We start from the raw sequence: 24,461 nt of genomic DNA on the forward strand, positions 1-24,461 counted from the left end.
ACTTCTGTCATTTTTAACATCGAAACTAAAAAATATAAATTAATGAAAAAAATATCAAGATTCAAAATTTAGATTCGATTTAGAACGCTTTGAAAATCAAAGCAGTTGAAGCTTGTTTGACCTCTCACCTTTCCTAGTTTTAACAAAAAAAAAGTTGCCAGAAGGCCCCTATAATTAACTTACCGAACTCGTTATCACAAGAATTTAATTAGGCAGCATGAAACGAAGTTTCCAAAATATGTAATTTATTGCATTTTTATAAAATCGATGAAATATTAAATAGTTTTTTTGTTTGCCAAGGCCAGAAAGTGAGCATTTAGGAACAGGAGTGAATTGCGAACTACCGAGTATTGACAAAAAAGTATGTGGGCGGGTAATACACAAGATTTTTTTCTGCCGATTCTTAAGCATATAATAAACACAATTAATTGTGATTGATTATTGTAATTGTTTCTGACAGAATATACTTATAGAAATAAAGTACTATGAACAACTTCGCCCGAATATGTAGATATATCATAAACATTTTTTTTAGTGCACTTAACCAGTCAATGAACTGAATAAACTGAACTAGTAGAAAAAAACAAATAATCATCCATATATTACGCGGAATTCCTCGAGGGCGTAATTTTATAACCGGTTCATATCGATGTTGTAAGCAAAAGCACGCACTTTCCATAGACTTACTACAATTAATCCTTGACATTCGAATATAAACAAGAGACAGTTTAATAGGAAAGTACAAGGTTGCTTCCTCAATATAACTCAAAATAGTTTAAAACTGTCGTGCGTTGACTCCTTGTGTTTTGGTGATCTGTGATTTTTATCAATATTTTAATGATTTGGTCAAAGCGATGATGGTTGTATCACGCTTGGAAAATCCTTGGACCAACCCCATTGCCCCTGGTTAAATCTGGGTTTCTGTTATGCGTAACAAAAGATAGTAAGTACTGATTTATTTTGTACAAATTTAACAGCCAGCCAAAAATATTTTTCATATTTTTTGTCTAGTCAGTCTGTCGAAATCTGGATTCTTATAGATCTGTTGGAAAAAGTGAGCAGGCCCACCATTATACACAGTGATCTAAAGAGCCGCAGATGAACACATTTTCACACATTTTCCAATCAAATTACCACTCTACACGAATTTTAACCCTATTAACAACAAAGGTACGAAAAAATTTTAATGAACAAAGAACAATAAATTTTCATGATAGCTATGTAATTTTTACAATCTCTGCATTGTCTTTTTATGAATCCATACATTTGATTTAATGGTTGAAGAAGTCTATTAGCAAACTTTCAGGTTCATTGTAATTTTTCGCCGTTCTTAAATCTAAATACAAAATTTCGGCAAGTAAAAAGTCACTGAAGTGGAGTCCTAGTTTTATAAGCAAAGCAGTAACCCCGCCCACCCACCCCTTCTTCATTCCAGTGACTACTCTTAATATTGTTCAGTTCTGTCATACTAAGTTTTAGCCCCGCCCACCCACCCTTTATTTTCTTAGAAGCTATGTCATCTGTCAAAATCAGACTTATCTTAGCAGGTACTAGCCCCGCCCACCCACGCTGCTCTAATTCTAAAGATTTTATCTCTGTTCAGTTGAGATCCTTCTTTCATTCGGGCTAACTAAAATAAATTACTTATACTTATTACTTATATTTTGCCCTTTCTTCTTAATATAAGTAGTCTTCTTTTCACAACAAGAAACTTAAAACATGTTCAAAATTTTTGTAGGGGAATATATATTTTGCAGTTACGCTTCGCCCATCGGTCTGACAACGAATAAAAAAGATCACTACAACCGAGATTGGGTGGGTGGGCGGGGCTTATATTTTGCCCTTCCTTCTTACACTATAGTTAAATATGTTTTCAGTTTCTTGTTGGGACAAGAAGATGCCGTAGAGTAAAAAAAAAACTACGAAATATCAGCCCCGCCCACCCACCCCGTCTCAATTGTGATGGTTTTTTATGCATTGTGAGCCAAGGGCGGAATTTATGTCCAAAATCCTCATGTCTCTAGAAGAAATTACCGTGTGAAATATGTTTTTAAAAGAGTACATTTTTATAGAAAAATATGGATTTTGCAATTAAACTTCGCCGCTCGGTCTGACAACGAATAAAAAATTCATTGCAATTGAGACAGGGTGGGTGGGCGGGGCTTATATTTTGCCCTTCCTTCTTACACTATGGTTAAACATGTTTTCAGTTTCTTGTTGGGAAAAGAAGATGCCGTATATTAAAAGAAAAGTACGAAACATATATATTATACCATATTATGGTATAACGGGAATGGAAATTAAGAGAACGTAGGCTGTTAAAAAAAACAGTAGTCGTTTTTTTTTTGTTATACTATTTTCTGTTTCTTATTTTAGAAGGAACAAGATGTGGTGGGTGGGCGGGGCTAAGTTTAACTTTTTCTTTCAGAGTCTTTTATAAGCAAGGAATAGACCCGCCCACCCACTCCCTCTTTATTATATTATTATTATTATTATTATTATTATTATTATTCCACAGATTACCCTTAATATTGTTCACAAATTTACCAAAATCAGTCATATCTTAACGAATACTAACCGCGCTCTATTTTCTTAGAAGGTATGTAATTTTCCACAGTCACTCTTATCTTAGCAAATACTAGCCCCGCCCACCCGCCCTCTATTTTCTTAGAGAGTATATTATTTGCCACAATCAGTCTTTTCTTGGCAAGTACTTGCTAAACTAAGTCTTACTTTGGCACATGACATATCCTCTGAAAAAACACGGGCGGGTGGGCGGGGCTAGTACTTGGTAAGATAAGACTGATTTTGGCAAATGACATATTTTCTGGGAAAATAGAGGGCGGATGGGGGTGCCTCGTATTTCTTAAGATAAAACTAATTTTGCTCCTATTAATCTTTCAGAGGCAAGCAGTACGCCCGCCCACCCACCCCCTCTTCCTTCTGGTGACCACTCTTAATACCGTTAATTATTGACAAAGTTATTATATTATTAGAATCTTCGGAAAATCTGTTAAACTGTTGATGAGAAAACATAATTTTGTTATTTTTCTTCAATTTATAAATTATTCGATCTACACTTTATATTTCAAGGGTTTTTTTCTTCTTTTATAGTGATAGCGATGTTTTATTCCCCATTTTACATATAGGTACAACCTACGTAAATGGCATGTCACATAAAAATTCAAAAAACAGAATGTGTAATACAACCCAAATTTTGGACTGTGTCATCAATGTTTCTTTTGAGCAATAAATTTCGTCTTCTTGCTGCTGCAATAAATTTTAGTAGTACTTTTTTTGATAAAATTAATCACCGAAATGGAGGCGGGTGCGTGGGCAGGGTTTATAATATGTTCTTCTGCAAACTTTTCAGTTTACTCCTACTTATTTTTCAATTTTTGGATTTTACAATTTTTTAATTTCTCGGTTTTCAGTTTTTCTCTTCAATTTTACGATTTTTAAATATTTCGATTTTTCAATTTTTGACTCTTATAAACTCTTTATTTGTCGATTTTTCAATTAATTGATTTTTCAGGTTTTTTGGTTTTTCAATTTTTCTATTTTTTCAGGTTTCGATGTTTCAACTTCACTTTTATGATTTTTCGATTTCTCAATTTTTAGACATTTCAGTTTTGGGATTTTTCAGTTTACTTGGTATTCAATTTTTCGATGTTACGATTTTTCAGTTTTTCTTTCATTTTTCAGTTTTTCGATCTGAAATATCAATTTTGGAATTTTTCAATTTTTCTGTTCTTCGACTTTTTCATTTTTGACTTCTGGATATTTCGATGTGTCGACTTTTTACTTTTTCGATTTTTTGAATTTAAAAATCGAAAAAGTAAAAAGTCTTTTTTTTGGTATTTTAATTATTGAATATTTAAAATTTTAGATTTCTCGATTTTTCATTTCAGTTCTTCGATATTTCAGATTTTCAAGTTTTCGAATTTTTAAATGTTTTTAATCTATCGATTTTTCGACTTCCCGGTTTTGGATTGTCTGTTTTTCAACTGTCGTTTTTCCAAATTTTCGATTTTTCAATTTTTCAATTTTTCAATTAATCGATGTTTTGATTTTCCCATTTCTTGATTTTCGAGAGTTTCGATATTCTTGTTCTTCAATTCTTTAATTTTTTGATTTTTCAGATTTTTTATTTTTCATTTTTTAGTTTTTTCAACGTTTCGATTTTTCGACGTTACTTTTTGGATTTTTCGATTGCTCAGTTTTTCGACTTTTTAGGTTTTCAGTTTGTGAATATTTCAGTTTTGGGATTTTTCAATATTTCGATTCTTTGACTTTTCGATTTTTGGCTTCTGGAGTTTTCAATTTTCCGATTGCTTAATCTTTGGATTTTTCGACTTTCCGGTTTTAGATTATCTGTTTTCAATTGTCGTTTTAAATTTTTCGATTTTTCAATGTTTTGATTTCCCGATTTAGTTCCCCATTTTTAGTTTTTCTTTCAATTTTCAGTTTTTCGATTTTTCAGTTTTGGGATTTTTCAATATTTCGATTCTTCGACTTTTCGAATTTTGACTCCTGGATTTTTCGGTATGTCGATTTTTTTACATTTTCGATTTTTCAATTTTTGCGATTTTTAAATTTTAGATTTTTTTAATTTTTAAAATTACAGATTTTTCGATTTCTTGATTTTTCATTTCAGTTCTTCGATATTTCAATTTTTCCAAGTTTTCGAATTTTTCAATTCAAATGTTTCGATTTCTTAATCTATCGATTTTTCGACTTCTCGGTTTTGGATTTTCTGTTTTTCAACTGTCGTTTTTTCAAATTTTCGATTTTTCAATTTTTCAAATTTGACATTTATAAACTGTCATTTTTTCGATTTTTCAATTAATCGATGTTTTGATTTTCCCATTTCTTGACTTTCGAGGGTTTCGATATTCTTGTTCTTCAATTCTTTAATTTTTCGATTTTTCAACTTTTTGATTTTTCATTTTTTAGTTTTTTCAAGGTTTTGATTTTTCGACGTTACTTTTTGGATTTTTCGAATGCTCAATTTTTCGACCTTTTAGGTTCTCAGTTGTTGGATATTTCAGTTTTGGGATTTTTCGATATTTCGATTCTTGGACTTTTCGACTTTTGGCTTCTGGAGTTTTCGATGTGTCGATTTTTTTACTTTTTCGATTTTTCGATTTTCCGATTGCTCAATCTTTGGATTTTTCGACTTTCCGGTTTTAGATTTTCTGTTTTCAATTGTCGTTTTAAATTTTTCGATTTTCCAATGTTTTGATTTCCCGATTTAGTTCCCCATTTTTAGTTTTTCTTTCAATTTTCAGTTTTTCGATTTTTCAGTTTTGGGATTTTTCAATATTTCGATTCGTCGATTCTTCGACTTTTCGAATTTTGACTCCTGGATTTTTCGGTGTGTCCATTTTTTTACTTTTTCAATTTTTCAATTTTTCGATTTTTCGATTTTGAAATTTTACATTTTTTAATTTTTAAAATTTTAGATTTTTCGATTTCTTGATTTTTCATTTCAGTTCTTCGATATTTCAATTTTTCCAAGTTTTCGAATTTTTCAAATGTTTCGATTTCTTAATCTATCGATTTTTCGTCTTCTCGGTTTTGGATTTTCTGTTTTTCAACTGTTGTTTTTTCAATTATCGATTTTTCAATTTTTCAAATTTGACATTTATAAACTGTCAATTTTTCGATTACTCAATTAATCAATGTTTTGATTTTCCCATTTCTTGACTTTCGAGGGTTTCGATATTCTTGTTCTTCAATTCTTTAATTTTTCGATTTTTCAGGTTTCTGATTTTTCATTTTTTAGTTTTTTCAAGGTTTTGACTTTTCGACGTTACTTTTTGGATTTTTCGATTGCTCAATTTCTCGACTTTTTAGGTTCTCAGTTATTGGATATTTCAGTTTTGGGATTTTTCGATATTTCGATTCTTCGACTTTTCGATTTTTGGCTTCTGGAGTTTTCGATGTGTCGACTTTTTTACTTTTTCGATTTTTCAATTTTCCGATTGCTTAATCTTTGGATTTTTGGACTTTCCAGTTTTAGATTTTCTGTTTTCAATTGTTTTAAATTTTTCGATTTTTCAATGTTTTGATTTCCCGATTTAGTTCCCCATTTTTAGTTTTTCTTTCAATTTTCAGTGTTTCGATATTTCAGTTTTGGGATTTATCAATATTTCGATTCTTCGACTTTTCGAATTTTGACTCCTGAATTTTTCGGTGTGTAGATTTTTTTACTTTTTTGATTTTTGAACTTTTCGATTTTTAAATTTTAGATTTTTTAATTTTTAAAATTTCAGATTTTTCGATTTCTTGATTAGATTTAAAATATGAAATTTTAGATAATGTTTTGACTTCTTAACCTATCGATTCTTCGAGTTCCTGGTTTTGGATTTTCTGTTTTTCAACTGTCGTTTTTTCAAATTTTAGATTTTTCAATTTTTCAAATTTGACATTTACAATCTGTCAATTTTTCGATTTTTCAATTAATCGATGTTTTGATTTTCCCATTTCTTGACTTTCGAGGGTTCCGATATTCTGGTTTTTTCAACTCTTTAATTTTTGGATTTTTCAGGTCTTTGATTTTTCATTTTTTAGTTTTTTCAAGGTTTCGATATTTCAATTTTTCCAAGTTTTCGAATTTTTCAAATGTTTCGATTTCTTAATCTTTTGATTTTTCGACTTCCCGGTTTTAGATTTTCTGTTTTTCAATTGTCATTTTGTCAAATTTTCGATTTTCTAATTTTTCAAATTTGACTTTTATAAACTCTCAATTTTTCGATTTTTCAATTAATTGATGTTTTGATTTTCCCATTTCTTGACCTTCGAGGGTTTCGATTTTCCTGTTCTTCAATTCTTTAATTTTTTGATTTTTCAGGTTTTTGATTTTCAATTTTTCGATTCTTAAGGTTTCAATTTTTCGACTTCACTTTTTTGATTTTTCGATTTTTCAGTTTTTAGATATTTCAGTTTTAGGATTTTTCAATATATCAATTCTTCGGCTTTTCTATTTTTGACTTCTGGATTTGTCGATGTGTCTACCTGTCTACTTTTTCGATTTTTCAATTTTTGGATTTTTAAATTTTAGATTTTTCAATCTTTTGATATTTTAATTTTTTTTCCCGATTTATCGAGATTTGATTGTCCAGGTTTTCGATTTATCAGTTTTTCAATGTTTTATTTTGGCCTATTTCGGTTTCTCAGTTTTTCCAGTTTTCCATTTTTTCGTTTTTTGATTTTTCCGCTTTTCCAGTTTCAACTTTTCACTTTTTGTTTGTCGATTTCTCTATTTTTCGATTTTTCGACTTCACCACTTTTCGATTTCTCGTTCTTTTGATTTTTCAATCTCTCAATTTTTCAATTTTTCGAATTTTTAAGTTTTTGAATTTCTCGATTTATCGAGATTCGGATTTTTCGATATTTTGATTTTGGCCTATTTCGGTTTCTCAATTGTTCGACTTTTCGACTCCACGATTTCTTGATTTTTTGATTTTTCGATTTTCCAGTTTTTCGATGTTTCGATTTTTCAGTTATCCGATTGTTTAAATTTGGGAGTTTTAATTTCTGGTCGTTCTGCTGTTTATACTAGAAATTGGAAAAATTTATTTTGAGAGAAGGTAAAGATCCCAAAGATTTCATCTCTCATCGACTCAAACAGAAGTCGCAAATATAATTATGAAATATTAATTGGTATCAAGGTTGTTGCCTCGGAGTTATCACATTATTATTCAGAAAGCGACGAGGCTGTTGAATGCATAGGCGTGAAAATGTCGCATATTTCTATTACAAATTTCCCTGTGACGTGTAGCAAGATCCGAATTTGTTGCCAAAATTGTTCTCATTTTTTTAATATCACCTTCAAAGACTGTTGTATATTTTTTCAAAGTTACAATATCACAGTTTCAGAAAATTGATGCCACTGAATTGCGTTGCAACTAATAACCAATCAACAAATTCCATACTTACACAACCGATGAACTTTGAATATTAATTATAAAGAATTAAACTAAGGATAAGTAGATGTTTCCTGACTACGACAGTTGTCGTTGCGTTATCGCAATAGATTGGTTTCAAATAGTAAACAAAAAACTCTTGAATCTGTGATTAGTTGTGGCCAATGGGCTCGCTTTTAGTGCTTAGAATGATCCTCTGGTTTTTCTTTTGTGTCGCAGTTTTCGCCGTTTTTCAGTTTCTTTGGAAAAAAAGATGGCTGCTTTATCACTCTTGGAAAATACCCGGACCATTTGCGGTTCCCCTAGTGGGAACTATCTTTTTGTTATCTGCAACCAAAAGCAGTAAGTTCAATTTATTTTAGTAATTCAAGAAAAATCATTGTTTTTTCCAGATTTTTTCGAACTGACCTGTCAAGTACTAAATTTCTATCGACCAGTTACGAAATTCTGGGTAGGTTCACAGTTGTACATCATTAGCACGAGACCAACGGATGTGGAAAAAATTTTGACAAACTGTTTAAATAAGTCGCCTTTTTACAACACCATCCACGATGAAGCCAAAAACACTCTACTAACATCACCAGGTAGTAGAAAATTTTGTAATACTAGTGACGGAGCTCAAAATTCACAGTCAGTGTCTGGAAAGAACACAGAAAAATGATCAACCCCTCCTTTAACCCAAAAGTTTTAAATTCGTTCCACGACATATTCGTCGACTATTCCAGAAAAATGGTAGAGTTTTTGGAATCCACCCATGGCAAGGAAACCACGGACCTCACGCCAATTATATGGCAAAACACTCTGGATAGTACAATCGGTGAATAACACTTTTATACTCTGGAGACATGTAAAATTTTCAATTTCACAGAAACTCTAACAAACATAAAACCGCACCTGATCAAGGAAAGATATAACGCCATTTCGGCCACCATGAAGTGAGTAGTCGTTTTGGTTTCGTATTTTTGTAAACCTGGATTTCAGAATCGAAGAAATACTTATACAAAGATTGCGAAAATTTTGGCTTCTTACTGATTTCTTCTGGAAACTATCCAGTTTGCGTAAAGAGTACCAACAGGCTTGGCAAAAAGGTCACAAAATTATCGAAAATGTACTGTATTGTGTCGCTAATAGATATTAAATGTGCTGTATTGTGCCGTTGCAGATTTTAGCTGAACAAAGCAGATCAATTGAATTCGAAAGCGTCAATCCTATTCGAAGTCAACGCTTTCTGCCTCATTTGAATAAATTAAACCGAAACAAGCAGATCACCCATGAGGATATTTTGGAAGAAGCTTCTTTAATGTCTATAGCAGGAAGTGAAACGACGGCAATCACAATCAATATCATTCTAACATTTTTAGGAATCTACTCAGACGTTCAAGTAAATTAAGCAATTATAATGACCCTTTCAAAGTTGTTTTTTTAGGAGAAAGCTTATCAAGAAGTGGTTTCAGTTACGTCGTGCCACGAAGACCCGACTTTAGAAGAAATCAATCGTCTGGAGTACGTGGAACGAGTCATTAAAGAAACACTGAGGTTGATCCCTTTAGTGCCTTTTCTTATGCGAAGTAATGAGGCAGACATTACATCCGGTAATTTAAATAGTTCACAAAACCTATCCCCAAAAACTGGATTTTTTCCAGACCCGTTTGTTTTCCCTGCGGGGTGCAATTTTCTCATTCCTGTGGTGACACTACACAGAGATCCGGAAGTGTGGCCTGACCCGGAAAAGTTTGATCCGGATCGGTTTCTTCCTGACGAAGTTGCAAAAAGACATCGTTGTTCGTTCATCCCTTTCAGTTTTGGTAGCAGGAATTGTATAGGTTTGTAGCTCTTGACAACGAAACTAGTTTTCAACGTATGTCTTAGGTTTGAAATATGGAATGATGTCCATGAAGGTGATGATTGCAATGATTGTGAAAACGTTCAAAATACGCTCTGTTGGTATGAAATCCTGGAAGGACATGGAGTGCGATTTCTTGATTATGCTGAAGCCGAAAAATAGTCATTTAATGTTTGAAAAAAGAACAAACTGAAATAAAATTAATCAAAATTATCGCAGTTGTTTTTCCTAGACTAGGCAACACACTTTACACCAAGTCATAGCGGGTCACCTGAAAGCACACACTTTCGTGGCGGTTTTGTGTCTACTTAAGTACTATTTACAAAAACTTAAGGGTAGGTCTTAAGTGGGGAATGTGTTACAGTGCTCCTCTAGCAACAGGTGGTAGTAATTAAAGGTAGGAACCTGCAAAAATGTTGATAATAGAGATCACTTTACAAAATTCTGTAGTTATTTTTAGCAATTTTATAGTCAGCGTTTAACAAACGTGGTTCGACGTTAATTTGTAAGGTTATATAAAAGTATTCAAAGCATGCTCCAAACGTTACCGGTACATTTTTTTGGCAAGACCAAGGATTTCGAAGGTAATTTTTATCAAACTATGATACTTCTTCCTTTTCATGCTTAATCCGTTAAGTAAGACCATATAAATTATCGAACATTGGCTGAAAAATGAACTCTGGGTGACTAAAACTGTTGATTAGTCAAAATAAAACCCGATCTGAAGAATCTATACAGTACTTCCCTCAGACTTTGAGCGGTAACAATTTTTATTAAAAATTATAGTGCACTTATTCATTAATATTTTTAAACACATCAAAAAAATTCGACATATTAAATAATTTAAAAAAGATTTTTCCGAAATCTTCCGAAAAATTTGGCTTAGACTTAATTAAAGCCATTAATGATTCATTGTAAAAGTTTATAAATTTTTTCCAAGAATTTGGATGTCTGGGATGAAAACTCAGCACGGATTCATAAACCACAAGTGCAGGAGTATTTTATTCTATAATATTTACACAGTAGTCAACTGTGAATTTTGATTCGAAGGTTATCTTGATGGTATGTAACAAGGATAAGGTTGCACGTTGCACAATTATCCCAATGTTTTCCAAGTGTATCATGGTGTTTGTAAACAAATATATTTAACCGATAAAAGTGTAATCCGCATCAAGTGAATAAACTCAGTTGCTTTGGAGATGTAGACTTGGTTCTACTAAATTTTGGTTGGCAATTTTAAAAAAGCTCTAGTTTTCTCCGTTTCTCGTTTAGATGTACCTATATAACGATAATAAATAGATGTTATACCGGACGTGTGGTTAGCAAATTGATAAATTTTATTAGAAGACAGATAAACCGGAAGTTCACTGACGTTTACAGTAAACAACTGCGGTCCCAGTAGCAACTCTTGCCGAATTACATTTGTACCCAAGAAATTTTTAAATTTTTAAATTATTTTTTCTTTGCTCAATAAGCAGTGCTTAACGACGTGGAATTTTTAAACAGTATGAATTCTTTGGATTCTTTTGATTTTTAGAATTTCTTTATTTTCTGGTTTTTTCGAATTGTTTGAATTTTTTGAATCTTTTGGATTCTTTGGATTCTAGGGACTCTTTCGATTCTTTGGACGCTTAGGATTTTCTGGACTTTTTGGATTTTTTGGATTATTTGGATTTTTTTAATTTTTTGTATTTTCTCGATTCTTTGAATTCTTTTGATTCTTTGGATCCTTTGGACTCTTTGGATTTTTTGGAGTGTTTGGATCCTTTGGGTTTTTTGGATTCTTTGGATTCTTGGGACCCTTCAGATTCTTTCGATTCTTTGGACTCCTTAGATTCTTCGGATTATTTGGATTTTCTAAATTTTTTGGATGTATGTATTTTCTGGATTCCTTGAATTCTTTGGATCCTTTGGATATTTTCGAGCCTTTCGATTCTTTGAATTTTTTCGATATTTTTCGAATTTAACGAATTTCTGGATTTTCTAGATATTTTGATTATTTGGATCCTTTGGATCCTTTGGATTTTTTGGTTTCTTTGGAGTGTTTGGATCCTTTGGGTTTTTTGGATTCTTGGGATTCTTTTCCTCCTTTTTTAGGTTTTTTCATTTTTTTTTTTAATCTTGTGGAGTTTTTGGATTTTCTAGACTTTCTTTTTTGGACTGTATGGATTTTTTGGATTCTTTGGCTTTTTTAAATTTTTGTATTTTCTGATTCCTTTGAATTCTGTATTCTTTGGATCTTTTGGATGTTCTGCATCTTTTGAATTCTATCGACTCTGGATTCTTTGGAATGTTTGGATTTTTAAATTTTTTAGAATTTTTCGGATTATTTGGATTTTCTGAATTTTTTTGATTTTCTGGCTTCTTTCAATTCTTTGAATTTTTTTGAATCCTTTGGATTCTTTGGACTCTTTGGATTTTTGAGATTCTTTGGATTCCTTAGACTCTTTAGATTCTTCGATTTCTCCGTTTTTTTTCGAATCTGTTGGAATTTTTTTATTTTATGCACTTTTTGGATTTTTTGGATTCCTTAAATTTTTTTGTATTCACTGGATTCTTTGATTCCTTTTGATTCTTTGCATCCTTTGGATCTTTTTGATCCTTTGGATTCTTTGGATTCCTTGGACTCCTTAGATTCTGCGGATTCTTTGGATTTTTTATTTTATTTTTTAATTTTTTAGAATTTTTCGGATTATTTGGATTTTCTGGATTTTTTGGATATTTTGGATTTGCTAAATTTTTTGGATGTATGTATTTTCTGGATTCCTTGAATTCTTGGGATCCTTTGGATCTTTTTGAGCCTTTCGATTCTTTGGATCTTTTAGAGCCTTTCGATTCTTTGGATTCTTCGAACTCTTTGAATTCTTTGGATTTTTTTCGATATTTTTCGAATTTAACGAGCTTCTGGATTTTCTAGATTTTTTGATCATTTGGATCCTTTGGATTTTTTGGATTCTTTGGATTCTTGGAACTCTTTGGATTCTCTGAATTTTTTAGATTCTTTTGAAATTTTTTGGATTCTTTTGATTTTTAGAATTTTTGAATTGTTTGGATGCTTTGAATCTTTTGGAGTTTTTGGATTCTATTGACTCTTTAGATTCTTTGGATGCTTAGGATTTTCTGGACTTTTTGGATTTTTTGGATTCTTTGGATTTTTTTTAATTTTTTGTATTTTCTCAATTCTTTGAATCTTTTGATTCTTTGGATCCTTTGGATTCTTTGGAGTGTTTGGAACCTTTGGATTCTTGTGATCCTTTGGATTCTTTGGAGTCCTTAGATTCTTTGGATTCTTTGGATTCTTTGGATTTTTTAAATTTTTAGAATTTTTTGGATTTTCTGGGTTCTTTCAATTCTTTGGATTTTTTGGATTCCTTGAACTCTTTGGATTTTTTCGAATCTTGGGGTTTCTGGATTTTCTAGATTTTTTGGATTTTCTGGATTCTTTGGATCCTTTGGATTCTTTGGACTCTTCAGATTCTTCAGATTCTTCGATTTCTCCGATTTTTTTTATCTTTTGGAATTTTTTGATTTTCTGCACTTCTTGGATTTTTTGGATTTTTTGATTTTTTTTGTATTTCCTGGATTCTTTGATATATTTTGATTCTTTGCATCCTTTGGCTCTTTTTGATCCTTTTGATTCTTTGGACTCTTTGGACTCCTTAGATTCTTCGGATTCTTTGGATGTTCTATTTTTTTTTATTTTTTGGAGTTTTTCGGATTATTTGGATTTTCTAAATTTTTTGGATGTATGTATTTTCTGAATTCCTTGAATTCTTTGGATCATTTGGATATTTTAGAACCTTTCGATTCTTTGGATTCTTTAGATTCTTTGGATTTTTTTCGATATTTTTGAATTTAACGAATTTCTGGATTTTCTAGATATTTTTGATTATTTGGATCATTTGGATTTTTTGGATTCTTTGGAGTGTTTGGATCTTTTCGGTTTTTTTTTATTCTTTGGATTCTTGGGATTCTTTGGATTCCTTGGACTCTTTGGGATTCTTTGAATTTTTTAGATTTTTTCAATTTTTTTGGAATTTTTGGATATTCTAAACTTTTTGGAATTTTTTGGATTCTTTGGATTCTTTTGATTCTTTGGATTGTTTGGATCCTTTGGATTTTTTGCATTCTCTGCATCGTTTGGTTTCTTTGGATGTGTTGGATTCTTTGGATTCTTGGGATTTTTTGGGTTCTTTGATTTCTTTTTATTTTTTAGAATTTTGGGATTATTTGGATTTTCTGAAGGTTTTGGGTTTTCTGGATTCTTTGAATTCTTTGAATTCTTTGGATTCCTTGGGCTCTATGGATTCTTTGGATTTTTTGAATTATTTGAATTCTTTAGATCCTTTGGATTCTTTGGATTCTTGGGATTTTCTGGACTTTTTGACTTTTTTGGATCCTTTGGATCCTTTGGACTCTATGAATTCTTTGGATTCCTTGAATTCTTTGAAGTGTTTGGATCCTTGGATCCTTTGGGTTTTTGGTTTCTTTGGATTCTTTGGACTTTTCGGATTATTTCGATTTTCTGAATTTTTGTGGATTTTCTGGATTCTTTGAATTCTTTGGATTCTTTGGATTCCATGGATTCTTTGGATTCTTTGAATTATTTGTATTCTTTAGATCCTTTGGATTCTTTGGATTTCTGGAATTTTTTGGATTCCTTTTCGATTTTTTTTATTTTTTCAAATTTTGGAATTTCTAAATTTTCTAGATATTTTGGATTTTCTGGATTCTTTGGATTTTTTGGATTCTTTGGATTCTTGGGATTCTTTGGATTCCTTGGACTCTGGATTCTTTGAATTTTTTAGATTTTTTTAATTTTTTTTTCAAATCTTGTGGAGTTTTTGGGTTTTCTAGACTTTCTTTTTTGGACTGTATGGATTTTTTGGATTCTTTGGCTTTTTTAGACTTTTGTATTTTTTGATTTCTTTGAATTCTATATTCTTTGGATCCTTTGAATTCTATCGACTCTTTGGATTCTTTGGAGTGTTTGGATCCTTTGGATATTTTAGTTCTTTGGATTCTTTGGATCGTTTGGATTCTTTGGATTCCTTAGATTCTTTGGAGTGTTTGGATCCTTTGGATCTTTTGGATTCTTTCGATTCTTGGGATTCTTTGGATTCGTTAGAATCTTGAGAATCTGTGAATTCTTTGGATTTTTTTTATTTTTTAGAATTTTTCTGATTTTTTGGATTTTCTGGATTCATTGAATTCTTTGGATTCCTCGGAGTCTATGGCTTCGTTGGATTCTTGGGATTTTTTTATTGTTTTTTATTTTTTAGAATTTTTCCGATAATTCGGATTGTCTGGATTTGTTGGATACTCTGGATTTTCTAGATTTTTTAGATTTTTTTTATTGTCTGGATTCCTTGAATTCTTTGGATTTTTTCGGATTTTTGGATTTTTCGTAATTTTCGGATTTTTCAGATTTTTTAAATTTTCCTCGTTACCGGAGATCGTGGTTTTAATAAGTAATAGTTGCTTTCTAGTCCATTGTGTTTTCTTTTGATATTTAGAGTGGCAGCTATTCTTAATGCGCTAGGGTATTATTTGATCAATACAATAATGTACCAGTCGTACCACAAATCCACACCATTATAAACCAATGATAAACCGATGAGACATAAAAATATATAGAAAAACTAAATTGACTATATTGCGCAAAAACATACTAAGCACTCTGTAGAGTTGAAAATTACCTTAGCAAAGAACCGTACAACTTTCTAACTCACTTTGTATATAATATATGATATCCAACATAGATGATCTGCAACAGAAAATTTCTCTTGCTTACCTCAAATTCTCCCATTTTTTAGATTCCGATTACAAGAGCAGCAGCACAAGAACTCAAACAATCCAAAACAGCGCAAAAACCACGTAATGTCAGTTTACACAAAATCTACACAGAAAAATGTCAGCTAGTACCGCCAATAATCCACAAGAGGTATAACCACCAAAAATCCCACCAACTATTTAAATGTCAAACGATCAAATAAACTTGCAGGCACCCAACGAACCTCGTCCTCCAGATCCGCGTAACCTCCTGGACATAGACGACGACTCTCTGGTAAGCCAAACCAAAAACAAACCAAACCAACTGACAAACTTTCGCAGGTGTTCGAAAAACGCAGAGGCACCACCGACGAAGGAAAAGATTTCGAGGACCTGTACGTCGCCAATCTAGTCCTAGACCTGATCACCCGTCCAAGAATAACAAATTTCAAAGTAGCCGCAAACCACTCACGTTTTGGGGCTTACGACGACGTGGTCTGCGACCTGGACTCCCCAAACCCGCAACTTGCCGGAAAAGCCGCCCTTCAACTCAAATACTCAAACACAGGCGGGCAAATTACGCCCACCAAGTTGAACAGCTGGGACAAAAACTGCGGCTTGCTGAGGTACTTCGACGAATACGTAAAAGTATGCGACGATCTCGGGACCTGTCAGTATTTTCTCGTCACCAACAGGAAATTCGCCCCCACGGATTTCAGTCTCGTTGATAGCAAAAGCGGGGTGGATTTTGACATGACTGTGACGACCGCGGATACGGAAAACAGACGTTTTAGGTTTACCATCCGTGGGAGTAAAAACACAAACGTCGACGTTCCACTTTTGCAAAAATACCAGCGATTTTTTGACAATTTTACTTTGATAGCGAACTACGACTCGGTCTCGGTACTCAGAGAAAAAATCGACCAGAAATTTCGTTCGCTGTTTGCTTGCCAAGACGACAGTGTTTGTAAAAGGTACGTCGACTTTGTACAGTCGTGGAGCTTGAAACCGGGCAAGAAAACCGTCTTGCATTCGTCGCTTATGAAGCACGTCATAGGTTTGATGGTGTTGTCACCTTCAGCTGAATTTTTTTCTCCACAGAGGGGACAAATTGACGAGAAATATGACTACTTACGGGATGCTGTATCAAAATTTGGTATCACGCTTCTAGCGGAAGATAAGTCTGACAAAATAAAGAAGCTGTGGAACGGAATTAGAGACGATGTAGACCGTGACTACTTGCATAAGGCCAAGATTTTTGGGATAATGCGACTTGGTGTCAGTTCGTTCGACGATTTGAATGACGAAGAATACACCAAGTTGTTGTGGTTGATGGATGAGTGTCCGTTGATTGTCAAGGACGGCGAGGGGGTGCAGAAAGCCATCAGACTTTGTAAAAACAGAAAATTTATTGTTTTGACGAAGAAACGATCCGCTTCGGAGTTTCGTACCTTCCATAGATTGTCGGACTTGAAGAAAGTAGACCAAGTTCTGTATGGTCAGATAGTGTCAACATTTACTTGTTCGTTACAAGGAAAAGAAGAAATTAGTTTAGTCGAACTAATGGACCAGAAAGAAAAAATCGCTGAAGTTTTCCGTGTAGACGAACTTGTAGAAATGTTAGACGAACCGTTGCTGATTGGCGAACCCCAAGAAGCGCTTCCGGTTTCTTACATCCCTAGATCGTTGTCACGAATTGTCGTTGACGATAGTTTCTTACGGAGAGTTGATTTTCGTCAAACCGTGGTGATACTAGTGGAAGTCGACGACGATAGAGCTATAACCGAACGATACAACTTCTCGGGGAGTGTTCACACGGTAGAAGAGTACTTGGATTTGAAAGAGCAAACCATCGACAGAGAAGAATGTATGGTTATAGACGAAGACGACATAGATGTGGAGGATTTCAAAGCCATTTGTGAGAAAACGACGAAAACTTGTCACCAATTTCGTCTCGTGTACATTGACGACGACGAAAGTTGGGAGTGGGTGCGAAGCTCGAATAATTCGCATCACCTGACCCCATTTTTGCGAAACGATGTAGTCACGACGGAGTCAGAATTGCTGAACAACGAAGACAATAGAGTTAATCTCGTGTGTGGCGACCCTGGAATGGGGAAGACCACTCTGATGAAAGATTTGAAGAACCTGAGCTGTGCGTCGGTTTGGAGCATCCTTATTTATGCCAGGGACCATTCCAAACACTTTCGGGAAGCAGGAGACGACAGTGACAAATTCAAAAAATACATTTTAGATGTAACCCGAAAACGAAGTCAGGACTTTGAGGTAAAGTTAATCGACATTTTGGTGAGGGAAGGTCGCGTTTGGTACTTCTGGGACGGCTTGGATGAAATATCGCGTTCGAACTTCGAAACGGTGAAGACCATCGTCGAAAAACTAGCCAAATCCAAGTCGAAGCACTGGATTACGTCTAGGTGCAACCTGCAGCGGGATCTCGAAAGACGGTTCAACGTGGTTTCGCGAAGTATCAAGGAGTTCGACGAAGCGGAACAGCGCAGGTATATCAAAACCCGACTAGAGTGCTCTGGCGATAAACTAGACGACATTTACACAAAAATGAAGACGAGCATTCAGTTGTTTCCGTACAACGATATTTTGGGGATCCCGTTACAGATTTACATTCTCACTGAACTGTTCCGTGGTGACGAAGACAAGTATTCCGCTTTGTTGACAGACATTTTGTCGATTGCCGACTTGTACGAACACTTCGTGGATAAAATTTTCACTAGGTACTTCACAGAGAAGGAAAACGCGGACGTGAGTAACGACTACACCCGCAGACGAATCAAAAACGAAAAGCAACAACAAAGCGAATACTATGGAAGAGTGTCTCTGAAACTGTATTTCGAAGACGACGTTCTACAATCACTTGGTGCTGGTGTCACCACGTCCAAAGACAAAGATCAAGTGGGTTTTATAACGAAGATCAGTGAAGACGATCGTCCGGAGTTTTTTCACAACTCGTTTGGTGAATACTTCGCGGCTTTGTATCTTGCCAATCACCATGACAAAGTTTCCTCCATCAAGGATTTCGTGTTTGACAAAAAATACAACAACTTGAGGTTCTTCTTTGACTTGATTTTGGCAAAAAAGTGTCCGCTGCACGTAGCAGTGTTGTATAAGAATTTGTCTCTTTTGGAAAAGTGTACACAGGAGGAGTTTAGCAAAAGAGACAACATGAACAGAAGTGGTTTAGAAGTGGCTTGTAGTTGGAGTGAAAGTTATCAGATTTTGGACGTAACAGAAAAAGATTGTCAGTTTTTTGTGGACAACACAGCTGTGCGATCGTCAGACCGTCCTACCACTCGCGACATTGTTGTATTTTTGCTCAAAAAATGCGACCAAGACGAAATCGTCGCAGTTCTACATAACGACTGGGTGTTTTTTAACGGAGCGTCGATTAAACTAGTTCCGTTTGTTTTGCTAACAGCTAGAACTAGTACAAGAACGCGACTATTCGACGACCACGTTTTGACGATCTTGGAATATTGTTTGGCGTTTGACTATACTGACCTACTCGATTTGTGTGACGAACTGTGGCTGATGAAGGATCTCTATGGTAACAGTATCGTCTACCAATCTGTGGAATACGGATCAAAAGATATTATAACGACAATTGCAGCCGATCCTCAAACCAGACGATACCTCACAGATTGTCAAGAAAATCTGATTCATAGAGCCTGCGCTAACTACGATTACGAAATGGTCGAGGTTTTGTTAACCAGCGGGGCGAAATTTTCTCGCAATACCAATTTGGTTTCCTGTTATTGTCGAACGTTACTGCACAAAGCGTGCCTAGAGTGCGATTACGACCAAGCAAAATTGTTAATCCAAGCTAAAACACCCATCAATGCTCTGGAATTTATCAATTCTCCCTATTGCACGTTCAAGACCCCTCTACATTGCGCGTGTTTCGCAGGCGATATCAACTTCATCAGACTTTTGCTTGACCACGAACCCGATTTTTACACTCCAGATCGACAAGGAATAACACCCATATACGAAGCTTGTCAATCAGCTCGCTTCGACATTGTGGAACTGTTCCTGGAAAAAGGTGCCTCATTGGACTTTAGTCGCCGGAACGGGAAAAAGCTAATCCACTTAGCTTGTGATTTTGGCGAACTTAACATAGTCAAGTTTTTGTTCGTCAAGCAATCTCAAGCGATTTTGGACAGTCCCGACTTCTTCGGGAGAACTCCAGTGCATTATTGTTGCCGGAAACGATCCTTCCCTATTTTGCAATTCCTGGTGGAAAAAGGGGCGAAGTTGGATGTTCCAGACAAAGAACACGGAACCCCGATGCACTACGCTTGCGCAAAATTGAACTACCAAGCCGTGGAGCTTTTTCTAGAAAAAGGGGTGTCTTTGGAGTGCGTTGATAAAAAAGGGGACACTCCCTTGCATCGAGCCTGTACCAAATACAACCCTTCAGTTGTTAATTTGTTACTCAGAAGGGTCAGCTATGTTAACACTCGTAACAAACGCGGGGAAAGACCTATACACAAAGCGTGCAAAGTTGGCAACCCTTACTTCGTCCAACTCTTGTTGGCTCATGGTGCAGTGGGAATCACCCAAGACAACGAATCCCCCTCACTTTTAAAATGTCTAGAACAACGTCTCGATCCAAACAGATTCGAACCACAGTATTATCCGAAAAAAGTCAAACCTCGAGGAGTTCTAGACAAAAAAGGTGCCAAAATTTTGCGTTTGTTGAAAGTGGGTGATACGCCGCTGTGTTCGTTGATGAGTTTGATGCACACAAATCGTCATTTTTGGATTCTGGAGTGGACAATCGAACTGAACAAAGCTGTCGCTCTTGCAAATGAACTCTTTCACGTGCTTTTGCGTTTGGTTAGTGAAGACAGGAACGACGATGTGCTGAAGTTGTTGATTACAACCTGGAAGTGTGTGAAGTTTAAATGTAAGTATAATCAGATCGACTTGTGGATGAGTTACGAAGACAAAGACAACGAGCGAGTTGTGTTGTGGTTGATCGTGGAAAAAAGGAGACAACGGAATATCGCAGATTTGTGTAAGAGATGGTTGGGGGAGTATAAAATGAATTCGTACAAAAGTAATGTTGCAGTGTTGGTAGAAATAGTGAAGTGTTTGTGCACTTCATCTAAATAGTTCTGAGGTAGTTGGGTTAAATATCTAAGAACGTTTTTCTGGTGTATGCCAAGATTCGAATTGAGACCTTTGTTATTCTTCTTGTATGTAAACGATGTTATCAATTGTGTAAAGTCCTTTTGTTTGTAAGTATATAGTGATATATTTAGTTATAGTAATAATAATAAGTGATATATTGGTCTGTGATATCGAGGCTCTTATTTGATGTGATAAAAATAAATTCAAATAAACCTTAGTAAATGTCACATGCCATACATTAAGAAAAAATTTGGATGCCATAGTGTTACTGTTTTTTGTGCCTTATTATGTTTAAATTTGTAATAAAGCGATACAAACATTACAGGTTGTTATTTTTATTATTTCATGGACAAAAAATGCAACTAAACATAACAAACATACAAAAAAAGCGAAAAAATGTGACTGAAAAAACAGTCAAAAAAAGAAAAACACAAAGGAATGGGATAAACAATCAAAAACGACAATTAAAGATACCAAAATGAGGTTAAAATGGCAAATTATTATCAAAAGAAGGGACAAAAATAAACCGAGAACAACGAAAAAAAAACTAAAAAATTCTACAGAAAAAAGACATGAAATGCAACAAAGGTGAAAAATAAACGCAACAAAAAAAGCTAAGAAATAAGCTATAAAAAACGCAACAAGGTGTTAAATATAACTACAAACAGGCGAACAAAAAATGTGGCCAACAAAAAGAAAAATAATACAAAAAATGTAACAAAAGAATGACAAAATATGCAGCTTAAAATATCTACAAAAAAGATCACAAAAATCCTGAGGCGACTTAAAAAAAAACCGCGACAAAAAAAGTAAGCTAGAAAAAAAGGCGAGAAGAAAAGTGACAAAATGCGGCTAACAGGTTACAAAAAACACGAACAAAAGAATGCTACAAAGAAATATGCCAAAAAAAAAACGGAACAAAAACGCCGATGAAAAAAAAACGGCAAAAAAAGTCGATAAAAATAGCGACAAACAGGTTCACAAAATAATACGAACAAAAAACACGGAACATAAGAAATACAGCAAAAAATCATCAGAAGAAGTCGATTAAAAAAAAACAACAATCCCGACGAAAAAAGGCGATAAAAAAACAATGAACGAAGAACGCAAAGAATGCAACAAAAAATCACGACACACAAATGCTACAAGAAACACAATTTGAAATGACTAAAAAAATTAAAAAAAAAGATGGAAAAAGGTCAAAAAGAAACAAGAAAGCGAGAAAAAAGACACTAAAAACTCCCCAAAAAATCTACAAAAATGGACAAAAGAGGGGCAACTTAAAACAACACAAAAAAATTGGTCTAAAGAGTTTAGACAGTACTTCCCTCGCTGTCGGAAACGTGACGACTGCATGCCTATTATGTTTTTTTTTCGCAGTGGATTTCAAAAAATTCGGTTTTGTAGTTCCTGAGTAAATCAATAAAATAAATTTACGCATTCATTAACTTTTTTGAGTCACCCTGTATATGCAAATTAAAGAAAAAATCAATGGAGTGATAAATCACAAGTACAGACTCATCATATTTTGTACAGTTTAGATAGCATTTATTCGGCAAACTTTCGAGCTGACGTCATCAATTTTTTGGAGGGGATAAGCAAATGTATTTTGACTAAACATTTATTATGCTCTTTATAACCTTAAAACATCTGCAAGATTTCAAAGCATTCGGTTTTGCAGTTCATGATTAAATCAAAAAAATAAATTTACGCATTTATTAATTTTTTTGAGTCACCCTGTATATGCAAATCCAAAAAATATGAATGGAGTGATAAATTACAAGTACAGACTTATCATATTTTGTACAGTTTAGATAGGATTTATTCGGCAAACTTTTGAGCTGACGTCATCAATTTTTTGGAGGGGATAAGCAAATGTATTTTGACTAAACATTTATTATGCTCTTTATAACTTTAAAACATCTTCAAGATTTCAAAGCATTCGGTTTTGTAGTTCCTGAGTAAATCAGTAAAATAAATTTACGCTTTCATTAATTTTTTTGAATCACCCTGTATATGCAAATCCAAAAAATATGAATGGAGTGATAAATCACAAGTACAGACTGATCATATTTTGTACATTTTTGATATGATTTATTCGGCAAACTTTCGAGCTGACGTCATCAAGTTTTTGGAGGGGATAAGCAAATATATTTTGACTAAACATTTATTATGCTCTTTATGACCTTAAAACATCTGCAAGATTTCAGAGCATTCGGTTTTGTAGTTCCTGATTAAATCAATAAAATATATTTACGCATTCATTAATTTTTTTGAGTCGCCCTGTATATGCAAATCCAAAAAATATGAATGGAGTGATAAATTACAAGTACAGACTCATCATATTTTGTACAGTTTAGATAGGATTTATTCGGCAAACTTTCGAGCTGACGTCATCAATTTTTTGGAGGGGATAAGCAAATATATTTTGACTAAACATTTATTATGCTCTTTATGACCTTAAAACATCTGCAAGATTTCAGAGCATTCGGTTTTGTAGTTCCTGAGTAAATCAGTAAAATAAATTTACGCATTCATTAATTTCTTTGAGTCACCCTGTATATGCAAATCCAAAAAATATGAATGGAGTGATAGATCACAAGTACAGACTCATCATATTTTGTACATTTTAGATATGATTTATTCCACAAACTTTTGAGCTGACGTCATCAAGTTTTTGGAGGGGATAAGCAAATATTTTTTGACTAAAGATTTATGATGCTCTTTATAGCCTTAAAACATCTGCAACATTTCAAAGCATTCTGGTTAGCAGATTAAAAATTAAATTTCAAAATATTGTTTTATAATTTTGATTTTTTTTCCAAAAATCTGGACGTTTCGGGTGAAAAGTCGATTCAGAGTTGTAAACTACATGTGTAGGACTATGTTATTTTATACAATTGAAAACCCATTTACTATGTACAATTTTGAAGTGACGTCATCGCATTAGTGGTGGGGATGATTAGACAAATTTTGGTTAGCGTTTTACCATCTACATGATATTCTTAATATAAGTACAAAATTTCACAACAATCGGTCGAGTACTTTCGGAGATTATCTGTCTAATAAAAATCCGGGACGGCAGACGGACAGACGGACGGACAGACGGACGGACAGACGGACAGACGGACAGACAGACGGAAATGGGAGACCTATTTCTTCGTCTTCTAGGGGTCATGAAAGATCGAGAAAACGTAAAAGTAGAGAGTCGGCCGACGGACTCGATTACAATACTTCCTTTGCTTACGCTCGGGAAGTAAAAATTGACCGAACACGACACAAAATGCGACAAGAAATATGAGTTATAATGCACTAAAAAAAACATGAAAAAGGCCACTAAAAAAACTCTTAAAAAAAATCTACAGAAAAACGCAAAAAAAGGGCTGCTTAAAAAACATCACAAAAAAGAGGCGAGGAAAAAAGGCGACAAGAAGAGTGACAAAAAAAGCATCAGGAAAAGCTCCCAAAGAACACTGTAAAATACTACATAAATAACCGATAAAAAAGGGAAGTAAAAAAGATCAAAAAAAGGGCGCAAAAAGGCCACTAAAAAGTGACAAAACCTAGAAAGATTCTAAAAAAAAAACGAAAAAAACTAAATCGGTTACAAAAATACAAAAAATGTGATGAAAGAAAGGCCACAATGAAATGAATGGGAAGCGATAAAAAACACAAAAAAATATATAGAAAGGGCGATAAAAATAGCAACGAAACGGTGGTTGAAAAAAATAAAAGCAAGAAAAAGA

The 24,461-nt window shown here is 33.9% G+C and overlaps 2 protein-coding genes across 6 annotated transcripts in view; both read left to right on the forward strand.

The window, feature by feature from the left end:
* LOC135130899 (cytochrome P450 4C1-like) overlaps nt 1–9,987 on the forward strand; it is a 30,581-nt gene extending 20,594 nt beyond the window's left edge. For 2 of the 3 annotated variants that reach the window (XM_064058351.1, XM_064058350.1), the window contains 9 exons: nt 8,151–8,273; nt 8,324–8,515; nt 8,563–8,748; nt 8,800–8,866; nt 8,913–9,039; nt 9,094–9,312; nt 9,358–9,523; nt 9,575–9,754; nt 9,801–9,987. In XM_064058351.1, the coding sequence (XP_063914421.1) occupies nt 8,151–8,273; nt 8,324–8,515; nt 8,563–8,748; nt 8,800–8,866; nt 8,913–9,039; nt 9,094–9,312; nt 9,358–9,523; nt 9,575–9,754; nt 9,801–9,967 (1,427 nt within the window). In that variant the 3' untranslated portion in view covers nt 9,968–9,987. The remainder of the gene's footprint in view (nt 1–8,150; nt 8,274–8,323; nt 8,516–8,562; nt 8,749–8,799; nt 8,867–8,912; nt 9,040–9,093; nt 9,313–9,357; nt 9,524–9,574; nt 9,755–9,800) is intronic. The other variant, XM_064058352.1, reaches the window with a different exon arrangement.
* A 66-nt stretch (nt 9,988–10,053) lies between these two features.
* On the forward strand, nt 10,054–21,015 carry LOC135130892 (uncharacterized). 3 transcript variants are annotated; one of them, XM_064058341.1, is made up of 5 exons: nt 10,054–10,171; nt 10,225–10,358; nt 15,591–15,718; nt 15,779–15,841; nt 15,889–21,015. In XM_064058341.1, exons 3-5 carry the CDS (start codon nt 15,686–15,688, stop codon nt 20,695–20,697), a joined length of 4,905 nt encoding a protein of 1,634 aa, XP_063914411.1. In that variant the 5' UTR covers nt 10,054–10,171; nt 10,225–10,358; nt 15,591–15,685; the 3' UTR covers nt 20,698–21,015. The 3 variants fall into 3 exon arrangements, with proteins under 3 accessions (XP_063914411.1, XP_063914410.1, XP_063914412.1); XM_064058340.1 differs by having other exon boundaries at nt 10,235–10,358; XM_064058342.1 differs by lacking the exon at nt 10,225–10,358.
* The last annotated feature ends 3,446 nt before the right edge of the window (nt 21,016–24,461 follow it).

This window comes from Zophobas morio, unplaced genomic scaffold, assembly GCF_036711695.1.
Source record: "Zophobas morio isolate AGI-343-1 ecotype UQ-CSIRO unplaced genomic scaffold, CSIRO_AGI_Zmor_V1 ptg000018l, whole genome shotgun sequence".
Lineage (NCBI taxonomy): Eukaryota > Metazoa > Arthropoda > Insecta > Coleoptera > Tenebrionidae > Zophobas > Zophobas morio.

Coding starts and splice junctions, on each gene's coding strand:
- LOC135130892 (XM_064058341.1), top strand. CDS start 15,686: ATGTCAGCTAGTACCGCCAATAATCCACAAGAG. Junction 15,719..15,778: donor CCGCCAATAATCCACAAGAG/GTATAACCACCA, acceptor ATAAACTTGCAG/GCACCCAACGAACCTCGTCC. Junction 15,842..15,888: donor ACATAGACGACGACTCTCTG/GTAAGCCAAACC, acceptor AAACTTTCGCAG/GTGTTCGAAAAACGCAGAGG.